The sequence below is a fragment of the Amblyomma americanum genome, chromosome 1, assembly GCF_052857255.1.
Source record: "Amblyomma americanum isolate KBUSLIRL-KWMA chromosome 1, ASM5285725v1, whole genome shotgun sequence".
Lineage (NCBI taxonomy): Eukaryota > Metazoa > Arthropoda > Arachnida > Ixodida > Ixodidae > Amblyomma > Amblyomma americanum.
In genome coordinates, this window is record NC_135497.1 from 144,497,000 (window position 1) to 144,509,010 (window position 12,011).

The 12,011-nt window shown below is 41.0% G+C and overlaps 1 protein-coding gene across 1 annotated transcript in view; it reads left to right on the top strand.

Annotated features, from left to right (window-relative positions):
- pch2 (pachytene checkpoint 2 protein) overlaps positions 1-9,777 on the top strand; it is a 30,472-nt gene extending 20,695 nt beyond the window's left edge. The window contains exons 8-10 of the mRNA XM_077647143.1: positions 481-634; positions 4,845-5,006; positions 9,517-9,777. Of these exons, the coding sequence (XP_077503269.1) occupies positions 481-634; positions 4,845-5,006; positions 9,517-9,621 (421 nt within the window). The 3' untranslated portion in view covers positions 9,622-9,777. The remainder of the gene's footprint in view (positions 1-480; positions 635-4,844; positions 5,007-9,516) is intronic.
- Positions 9,778-12,011: the final 2,234 nt, after the last annotated feature.

The window sequence follows — 12,011 nt, forward strand, 5'->3', positions numbered from 1 at the left end:
GTAATTTTTTCAGGAGCTGAATAATGGCATTCTTTTGCCTATCTCATCATGCTCTAATGTGGCTCTACTTGCACAGGTACTTATTAACGAAAGGTACTGCGCACACATAGACATGGACGACAAGGTTTACACAACAAAGTTAACGCAACAAACTTTGCTGGAAAAAAACAAAATTTGAGGAGAAGCAAAGATCAGGTCGCATGTATACTTGCTGAGGCATTTTTCGTAAGGAAAGATGAGGATGACTATGTCAGTGACCCGTCGATTAACTTGTATGAAAAAGAAGGCAGATTTTCTAACTGCTCGTAGTCTTAGATATGGCATTTCGAGGATATAAAATGTGTTTTTTCTGTTGAATAAAATGGTTGCGAGTCAGTGCTTGTTGTGTTAACCTTCTTGTCCTTGTCTGTGGTCGCGCAGTACCTTTTGTTGAAATGTCTGACCGACTCGCCCAACAACGCTCTCTCTAATCTTGCACAGGTACCCAAATGTTTTCATTCTGACAACTTCCAACATCAGTGGTGTCATCGACCTGGCTTTCGTAGACAGGGCAGACTTCAAGTATCACCTTGACTATCCTAGCCAGACATGCATATCAAAGATATTCATGTCCTGCATGGAAGAACTGAGAAGGGTAGGTCATGCTATTGTACATGTGCTTTAATTTTTTCTACTGGCCAGACTGAAGTGTATCATGAACTTATGTTCAACAGAGCCACAGAGTGCAGAGGGGAAAATTGTTCATGGAATTTTTTATACTCACTATTTGAAACATGGAACCAGTACTGCTATCTTGACCTGCTATTGTGATGTGTCCACGCTGTGGGTACACCCACTGATTACAGGTGCTATGGTTGGGAGCTTTTCATATACAGCATGCAGGCACAGTAGACTCGCAATAATTCAGACAGATAATTTGTGCTTTTGCTTAAGACAAATTTCGAAATTTTGGTTGGCTGACTAAATTTCAGTTCATTTTAAAGGCGCTTAATTTGTACCCCGATTTCTCATATATTCAGTTAAGTCAAACTTTTCGTCTCCCTCCAACGCTCCCAGTACATGAAAAAGCAGCGACCGAGGTCGGATACGTCAGGTTTGTGGCGCTGTGTGACCTGAAATTGCGGCCCCTCCAACCGGTCAACTCGGATGTGGCCCAAAGCAGGGCTGTGTCGACTGGAGTCGCCTTGTCGCTGTGTGGTTTCGTTTTCTGAGCTTTGCTACCAGCCTGTGACAGTTGCGGGTGTCAGACACGCTTCAACGAGGCAAGCCCAGTCGTGTGCCGGTTCGGCATGTTGCTGGTCTTTTTTACCGTGAAAGCACTACTTCACTAGCAAAGCTGGAAAACCCGAGGTATGTGTGAAGCCTGAGCTTTTGACGGAGCGCCAGGGGTGGATGCCTTGCGCAGCTGCTTCGTCCATCCTCATTGTGAGAATGAGACGTTCAGCTTTATTCTGTTGTTTGGATGCCACGCAAGCATTTTGTTTGCACAAAGCGCTGGCCATTCTGTACTCAAATGTCCCACTTATGGCATATCCATTTCTTGTTGTTTTTCAAAGCTGTCTGTGCTGCTCATCAGCTTTCTTTTGCATGTGTGATAAAAACTTGCTCAGCAGTTTCGGTAACACTTCACTGTATGTTGCAAATGCTACACAAGCGAAGGCCTCGCAGTATCTACCGTATAAACTCATGTAAGGGCCGAGTTTGTACCGAGTTTTTAATTCTGATGTGAATTTTGAAGGTGTGGCCCATACACGAATTAAAAAAAAAAACTTTTTATTTCAATTACGGTTGAGATTGAAAATTCGTACCCCTGGTTTTTCGGACACGCTTTATCATTCGGACTTTTTCACGGCACCACGACATGGCCCATAGAGACAATGTAAAAGGGCACCTGAAATTTCGGCCGCACCGCAACTGACTACTTGATTTTTCGGATCTCATTCGCCATCGTCGTCAATGCCCAAGCCACCATGTGTTGTGTGCAATGAAACCTCCTTAATTAAAACTGCAAGGGATATCAAAATCTTCATTAAACAAAATGAAATTCAAGCTACAAGGGAGCCTTTGAAATGATGGGGCTGATATTCTCCGCAGTCAGCACATTGCACATGCGCAGTTTCGAATTCCTACCATTCTTGGACGTCGTCCACTGCACAAACTTGAACAGTAGTCACAGTTCGCGGAGCTTATCTATACCGAATCAATCTTTACTGGAACAGGTAGCAGCGAAATACAGGAACAGGTAGCAGCGAAGCGCGTGGGAGGCTTACGGCTTTACGAAGATGGCGAGTGCAGAAGAAAATGATGATGCATTTCGAAGTGAGTCTGCAGTCTTTTGTACGACGACATCTCACATGTTTCATTCAGAGGATGGAACAGCTTTGATACACCTCCAGCTATGCTAAAATTAAGCCTGTCCTCAACCATTCCATTAGTTAAGACAAAAATAAAGTAATCCCCTACTGTGCGTGAGGCACTGCTGATACTGCTGTTTCAGCTTGCCTCGCAAATTCTGATAGTACTTTCTTCCCCTAGCTCCTATTATACGTGAAACACTGAATACAAAGAAGGCTGAAATCAGTACGCTTGATTATGCTGGTGGTTTACACGTCTATAATGTGAACATCATTGGCAATTTTCACGGCATAGAGGGGCCATCTCAGTTGATTCAGTATTGTGCTTCAGAGGACTGCTTCCAGGTTCAGCCTATCTGGAATTGTGCTTCTAAAATTTCGCGATAAATTTACAGTTTTTGTGCTGATTGAACCAACCTCATGTGAGTCAAACAATCTCTGTTCTCGATGGAAAGGAATACAGTCGCCGACCGATTTTTCAGACTTGGCAGGAAAATGGTTTAAATAATCGAACAGTCAGAAAGATATGTGACCTTAAAAAAAAAAATCTGAAAAAGCGGCTTTAAAAATCGCAAAATCCGTCATTTCTTATGTTCCACTTGCAAGCTATAATATTGACTATCTCAGCCATAGCCAGGCTTTCGTCATGTCCTCACCACCTCACGTCATGATCCCAGACATTGTGACACGGTCGCAGGTCATGCCACAAATGAATGCAGGTGTCATGTGAAGCAAGAACAGTCAATTTTTATAGACAATGCTCAGGATCACATGAACCCGTCCGAATGCACCTACCCCCCACCACAACCACATCTCCTGCCCTGCACTGCAGGTGGCATCATCCAAGCCACAGCAGATGCTGCAGCTGTTCTGTTTCACTAAGCGATCACGTGCTTTTGTAGGCCATTTCGATGGTAGCGGAGTGCACCATTATGGCGAGTGGCAACGATGAAAAACAAACATTCAAGCCTATACAAGCCAGGCTGTCCAATTCACTTAGTCAGCGCCTGCAGACTCTGTTTAAATCCAAGATGGGGCCTTTCACGGTGGTGGAGAACCAGTTGGTTGTGAAGCAATGCCCACTCACACCTATATTAGGCCGAAAAAACACTTTCATTTAAGAACAATCACAATATTGTTGATGTCTATCTTAGTCCGAAAAGCCAAACTTTTGGACTCCAGAATCTGAAATATCTGCAAGTCTAAATTATTGGAGTCCAAAAAATTGGTCAGCTACTGTAAACGAAAAACAATGAAATTGCTGTCCGTGATTTGAAAATGGCTGGGAAGAGCGTAGGTTGTCAATGTGCTCTTTGAAGAGAATTTAAAATTAATCACATCAATGATGAAGAATTACGTATAGCGAGTGAATGGCAAAACCCGGTGATCAGGTGAGCAAGACCTGGCGATTGTCAATTTGCCATGCTGCTTCTCACCAAATAAGGTAGAAAAATTTGGCAGTTATTGTCGCTTGGGTTTTCACTGATGAAGCTGCAGCCTTTTGCATTTTGTCATGCTCATGAATTTTATTAACCATGTGCTACATTAAATGAACATAGATTTTTATGTATGTATACCAATGAAAAGTGAGACCAATGAGGTTACCTGTTTCCGTGCACTGTCTTCTTGAAGCAATTAGCTGTACATTGTGCCCTTAGTTTGTTAGCATGCAGTGGATGGAAGGCATGTAATGAACGTAAGGCCACTATGATACAATTTTTTCATTCAATTCTATTTGATTCTTGTCATGCATCTGCCTGGCTGATTCCAGAGACAGTGAATGCATTGAGCACTCAAAGTGCAGAAATGAGCAGAATGGTATGCTACTAGAAAAATATCATTAAATCTCCCACCCCTTTTCGTGGACAAGAAAGCACTATTTCACTGTATATGCATGCCGTAATAAAGCCTGTAGTTACAGAGACTGTCTCTGAAAACTCTTCGTGCATGAAATGTGACCATTAGTGGTGTTCTTGGCGACAATTTTTTTTTTTTCATATGTATACATAGGCCCCTTTAATCCAGGCAAATCATGTTTTTAGAAATATTAAGTGTTGGGTGCCTAATAAGAACTGTGCTGTCATGGTCCTGCAAGCGTTTCACTGCAGCATGGAATTCTGTTCGCATGCTCTGTCTCTACTCTTGGCATCAAAAAATCATGCCGTGACATTAGCAGCTCTTCTGTCGTTAACTTGCAGACATCCATGTAACAGCGCTCCCAAGAAATATTTTACAGTAAAACTCTGACAACAGTGTTGGAATGCACGAGTGGTTCGGAGCAAACAATGCGGTTCCGCTCGCCGATCCTTCTTGGTACACTGCCACTGCAGTGTACTTTTTGTGAAAATCGCCAATTTGCCAGGCATCAATGGAACAACGTGGAACCTCATTTTATTTGTGAAGTGCTTGAGCCAGTGCCATTAAATGTTGGTAGACATTATACCATCTGCATTACATTTATACTGATATGTCTGAGTGTGTCTTTTCCAGGTGTCCGTCATAGACGACGTCTCTAGTTTACTTGAAAGCAGCAGTGATGAGAAAAATGGTGAACTGAAGGCACTGTTCCGCTCCTTGTGCAGCAGTGCTGTTGGCCTGAGTGGGAGGCAGCTACGAAAACTGCCCTTCATTGCACACTCCATTTGTTTTGCGGTGAGAACTCTTTTTTGAATTTGCATGAAAAAACATGAAGCCATTATGTGAGGAGATTGACGCATGGGCTTAATGTGTCATTCTTTTAATGCTTTGAGTTGCACTAAAAAAAAAAAAATCATTAGTAATGTACTACCACGCACATTTGACTTTTCTTGGCTCAGTTCCTAGAGAACTTCTGTCATACACGAAACAATTCAGTTGGTGAACGGGCTAATACAGCACATGTGAACAGGTTTATACGACTTGCTTAAACAGCATTCATTTTTATCTTCGATACCGATACTCTCAAAGATTGTATTTCCAATACTGATATGAGATAACGAACCATAATTGATTTCCGGCACTGGTACTCGATACTGTATCATCAATACTTCGATACACCACTGAAGTTGCTAATAATTGCTAGTGTCTGACATGGCACACTCTGTTTGAAAGGGTTGAAACGAATCCAGCCGCACGGATTTCTTTAAGCTCCACTGTCAACGTAGCTAGTTTCGTGAAAACTTTAGTATTGGAATGAAGCCATGGTGACATTGACACGATCACTTCCATACGGAGCCTAGCAAAAAATTTTTTTTTAAAGCTGATGTTCTTCATGCGAACAAGTCTTTGAGCACTTGACTACATGCAAATAAACTTGAACCTGTTTCTTGTTCTCATCGTTTGTTGCTACAGCTTTACTGTGCGCCTGGAGAAGCGTAAAAGTTATTATGCTACAGCGTATACAGCTTGTTCGGTCGAAAAGCCGTTGGCATAGTCCGCACCGCGTGTCGGAAATAATTGGGGGCTGCGTAAAAAAAGAACAGTAATCATGCCAACCGTTTCCCACAGGATGTTCCGGATGGTGTCATAAGATTCAGCGTTTCGTGCAACATAAAGTTTCTAGTTATGTTAGAGCCTAGCTCGTGGCAGGGATTTGAAACGGTGACCTATAATCGGGGACTGTGTAAAAAAAATAGTATCATGGTAATTTGTGGTTCTAGTGATTGACGGTTGTTGTGTGATAGGTGATGACAAGTTAATGACATCATTGTAATAAAAGAAATAAAAAAAAATTGGAAAAGGGGGGTTCAAAGGGGTCAAAATGTTCAGAATGAAATGCCAATGCTTGATGATGCTAATTAAAAAAATTGTGTCTAAGTGATTGATTATTTAATTGTAACAATTAAAAAAATGAAAAATGTGTTCAAAGGTGTCAAACTGCTCAGAATGGAAAGCCTAACCCACTACGCTATTGCGTAATAACCTTAAGGCAGAGCTTAAGTGTCCTCTCCAATTTCTTCCCCAGCACTGTGTTTAACAGGTGTTTGAAGTTGAACATTTTCTGTTAAAGGCTAGAATTCAAACAGCAAAAAAAAATGAGAGCTGAAAGTTTTTGAGGCAAAACTTATCTTGCTAATCTTTCTTATTTAGATGTTTTTTTAATTAACAGCAGTAAGAGCAACACAACTTACGGTGCAAGAGCTCAGCTTCAAAAATTTTTTTCTTGCTTCAAGCAAAAATACTTTTTTTAGAACTTTAGAAATGATAGGTAATAAACTGGCTTACTGAACCCAGCTTCATTTGTATTTTTACTTGGACTACCTCAGGGTAAAATAAACGGCTGTTTATGGTTCAAAATGCACTTTTCTGCAACATGGCATTTTATTTCACTTCCACGTACTCAGTTTCATCAGCTGTAACAATTTTGTAAGTAATAGACATCTAGGGAATGAAGATGGCGATTTCTTAATTTCAAAGCGATGGTTGAGATGTTTTTAAAATAATGTCTAAATAGTGTATTTTTTATATTTTATTTAAATTATAAATAGGATTTTTATACCGTCAAAAAATACACGATCTGAATCATATCGAAAGTCAGAATCTGTGCAGATGTCATTAAAAAATTTGTGGGGTGTTTTCTAAAAATTTGGATTCTTTATCGATTATTGAGCAGTGCCTCGTTTCGCTCCATTTTGAAACATTCAGATGAGCTCACCTCACAATTGTATATACATTTTTTTTTTGGCAAAACTATTTTAGGCTTAGCTTAAGCACGTTGTGGTACATTTTCATTTATATTTTTAACCAGTGATTTATTCAAGCCCAAATTTCGGACAGAAATGCCATTTGTTGGCAAAATTGTTTTATACCACATTCGTTGGGGTACTTACCTTAATCGATCAGAAGAAGTCTGATGCTCGCATATTCTGCGGCAGCAACAAAACAAAACAAGATGCTCTCAGCGGTTGCACCAGTGGCGCTATATCGTTTGTTGACCATGGAGATTTGGAATGTGAGATAGCTTGTGGCAGGCTTGAAGACATTATTTTGCAAGTCTTAAAATTTAGTGCAGTTTTGGCCATACAAAGTTTTTGCGACATTGGTAAAGCAGCTGAAAAAGCATCTTCAAGCCTCCCGCAAAACACACTTCCCTGCTTTGCCGAATCTCCATGGCCGACGAACAAGATGGCGCCGCCAGTGCAACAGATGTATCATAAAATAGTATCGAAGATATATGTATATCTTCAATACTGCCTGTGCTATGCAGCTATGTGCAGTGCTTTCACTTGTGCATGGTTGTTTAACTTTACTTGTAGACGGCTCAGCTTTATTATTATTATTATGTATTATTCTCTAATATTCTTAAGTGTGTTCAGGCTCTTCTGTGTAATGAAGAGATTTTTTTAACACTGTGAAGCCTTGGGACCGCTCAGATTTTTAAAGGAGCGTGCGAAGACACACATGAGAGTTTCTGTTGTCATCTATTGTCGATTCCAATAAGTTGACTTTGCTGGAGGCTCACTGGTGCGTCATCCTGCACCCCTGAAAGTCTAAGGGCGGTCCACCAGTGGTTCACTACGCACAAAGATTAGGGCCCCAAAAATCAGTGCTGCAGTGAGCTTGGTAATGTGTCTTGTCAAGAAAGAGAAACTTTGCTGGGAAGCTGGAAACATAAAAAGTGTGACATCAACACAGGCATTTTTCAAAGCGCTAAAAAAAAAAACAAGACGAGAAAGAACAGACAAGGACGAGTGCTCGTTCTTGTCTGTTCTTTCTTCGTCCATGTTGTTTTAGAGCTTTGAAAATTGTCATACTTGCACCAACTTGCCCGATCCACAGCACTTTTCAACACAGGTAGCACTGGCTGCGTATGCCACCACATTTGCAACTGCAGCATAGTTTTTTGACATCACAGCCAGTCTTGCACAGAATTTATCTTGTATGCATTTAGTGCTGTTGAAAACTAGCTTTCAAGTGGAAGTTTTTTTTTAGTTTAAAGTGGCTCAATTAACCTCAGAATTTTCTCATATAATGCCAGGGAACAAGGCGCTGGGTTATGCATGATTAATTTGGGGTGGTAATGGCAGAAATAACATAGCAAAGTGAACACGACACAGGATGATGTAGATAGGCAAAGCATTGGTCAGCACATCTGTTTCTTACTCGTGTTGCCGCTGTCTACTTTATGGGAGCTCTTTTTTTTAACCAAGATTTGTTGCCTCAGGGCATCAATGATGGCCGAAGGTGTGATGGAAGATGTTGTAATGATTAAATTAATGGAAAAAGGCTAGCTGGAGTTAAAACGGTGTTTCTTTAAAGGAGTGGAGGTACAAAATTTTTAAGTTTATTTTTGCTTTGCAATTATGTGTAAACATTGTAAACATTGATTGGCACATGGATTTTGGCAGCACTTAATAAATAATCTATAATTGAAATTTTTTTTCCTGTGTAATTTTATTTTCAGGTGCCACGCAATTGGTGCGATGTCACAAGTGAGTATGAGACCACAGGAGGCGTACACAAACTGCAATATAACCACTGCTGTGTCAGTTTAATTTATTCAGACTCTTATGTTAAACTTCTCCAGAACCTGTAATGGTAGCAAGTGAACAAAGAGCTATTATATTGCACTTTTTTGTATGCTTCACTGATCTGGTGCTCACTTGTGACATTGCAACCAACTGTTGAAAACGAAACCAAAACTACATGGAAGAGTAAATTCAATTGTAAGTTAGGTGCTAAGCGTAGGCGAGTTTCAGTTTGTGATTCATGTTTACATATGCCTTACGCATCATTTGAAAGCCAAAATGCACTACAATAATTTGGTGTCTCTTTAAGCACTTTATGTATGCAGTCATTTTTAAGCAATTGTTTTGGTAGCAACTGAGAGGTATTGTGATCTTTATTGGAAACAATTTTTATTTTGATCAGTGATTGTCATCACATCTCTAGCATCATCATGTCTGTAGCATATGGTTAAAACAGTGGCATGTAGAGCCACCGCATTTTCTGGTTTGCTTTTGCAGGATTCCAGTTCTAGTTGTCAGATTATACTGTGATCACTTCTACTGCGCATCACATGCTAACGGTGGCCCTGAGAGCCTGACTTCTTTTGGAAGCCTCTATTTTTGTTCGCGCTTCCAGTGTTATATTTCGCATTTGGAAGTTCAGCATCTGTTACATTTCTTGACATTGTACTCATACTTTTCTCAATTGAATTTCATGGGCTGCATTAATTTTTCAGGACAATGCACTGACACTAAGGACATTCCTGCTTGCTTTATCAGAAGCTGTTCATCGTCAGTGGCAAGGAATCGAAAAAATCATTGCTTCTAAAGGATCTCTGTAGTATCTATTTTAAACATGTAATGCCTCCTTGTTTTATTTCTAAATCACTGCCTTCACTGTACAGCCAAAAGCATGGCTTCGCGGTGTAAATTGTGTAGTTATAAGCTGTACTACATAGTCATCATTGCTACCACAATAAAAAAATGTTACATTTTGATGCTTTCTGTTTTTTCTCAATGCTCTCGCTGACACATTTGTCATAGTAGTGGGATGAAGTACTATCTAATGCATTGTTTCATTTAGTTTAGACATAACATGCTGTAGAACTGTTAATTTTGTGTTTTTGTCAGCACTGAGTGGTGACCCTGAATGACGATGAAGAACTATAATAATAACTTCTTTATTTCCATCAGTGATGGAGGAGACTGTGGGTAAAAGTCGTTTTAGAAGCAAGCAACTTGACTATAGCCCGCAGCCTCCTTTACAAGGCAAGCAACATAATTAAAAACTTTGCGCAGAATAACACAGGACGGGAGGGAGAAACACGCACACACGAGCGCTCGTGTGTGTGTGTGCACGTGTTTCTCCCTCCCGTCCTGTGTTACTCTGCGCAATGTTTTTAATTATGTCGCTACACCGACTGGCCCAATGTTCTACCCTATTAAGGCAAGCAACGTGAACAGAATATAGACATACACAGAAATTGACTTCTATAAAATATGTGCAAAAAATGAGGACAAAGAACGCAAATTACATAAAGATGCTCTTCAATTACTTGAGAAAGATTGAGTGACAAAAAGTTCACGTAATGGTCATACATGAGATGTATAAAAATCAGGACCTGATTTTTGAAAAGTATTTAGAAGTGTTGGTAGTGTGTATATTTTTTGTGTAGAATAATTGGTTCGCGGAGTGACTACCTTCCACTGTTCCATGTATCTTGTGGCGCATGCCACATGTATGTCCACAGAGCTTCATAGAACCTGTCTTGCAGCCAGTAGATGCCACGATGTCTACAAGTTATACGTAGATGTATGAGAGGAGGTGGAGAAATGGGTATCTCTGGGTAGTACACCACAAATGCATTGATTTCGTGACAAGCACCATGGCATTAGAGTGAGCTTGAGGTGTGTACGTTGGGGATATCTGTGTGGGTACATGTATCAGAAGAACTACGTTGCATGCAGTGATTTAGGAAGCTAAAGCATCCTGCCTGTATGAAAATTAGAGGAGCCGAATATGCTCAGGTTTGCGCTATTGCACAGGATTGTGCATTAGTATCTGCACAGGCCTTGAATTCGTCTGTTAAAAAGAACAGGCTGTAATGTTATCATAGCTATTGTATGTTTTACTAATTCTGTTTCATTATTTGTTGCTGGCACCAGAGACCTCAAATTAGAAGTTTTAAATTCAGATTGGGACAGTATAATTGAAAAGCGGTAACCTTTTGTATCTGCTTGTTTTGTTGTGAGAGCAAATGCTGCAGTTCTGTAAACGGGCTACAAAGACAGGTTGTGCTGACAAATTGTTTAGTAAACAAATTTTTTTATACTTTATTTTTCTTCATGTATGTGACCATCCACAGTCATAGCATTCTCATGTACCTTTGTATGGACTGTAAGCATGAAATGGTTCTACTGACGTCACAGTAGCCGCTGTATATGCTCAGTGGCATTACAGCATGGGGTTGCATTCAGTATACAATGGTGCCAGTAAGACATGAAGCCAATAATTTTATAACAGGCACTGCTTCTACTAGTCTCCATAATAACGTTCTCCGTATTTACACGATTGTAAGTCGACCTATTTTTTTAAATTTGAAAATCCGAAGTGGGGGGTCGACTTCCAGTCGAAATGAAAACATCGCACTATAAGTAAAGGTGCGAGAAACGAGATATCAGGCATGCTACAACGTAGTTGCATTTTTGCTGCGCGCCTCCGTCACATCGCTCTTGGTGCTGGCCTTGAGCAGCTGCTGTGTCAAAGCTCAGAACTGTCATGCCCTCCCCGCGTGCGCGGGCGGCTACCGATAAACAGCAAGCTGGCACCCACACTCTCCATACGTGGCTGCTGACTCTGGTTGCTGATAAGCGGCGGCGGCCCGATTACGCATCGCGTTCTAAGGGAAGCTAAGCGTCCAACAAGTTTTCTTTTTACTTCCAAATGCGCGCTCGGCGCTCAAGGGAGCGTTGACAGTTGATGGAAGGGCCGCTGTTCCAATCGAGGCGGCGCCCCCACTCGGAACGGCAGCGATAGCCGTCGATAGCCGACAGAAGAGCCAACCCCATTCACGCGTAGTTTCTCTTTGGCTCTGACGCATTTTACTACTTCCAGCCGCCTTTCACAAGTTTTTAATGTAGTGCTTCGTCAGTGATCATTTGTGCTCCAGGTCCAGCAAGCGACCGGCGCTCGTTCACGACTACATTCAAGATGGCTGCCATTTTTTACGCC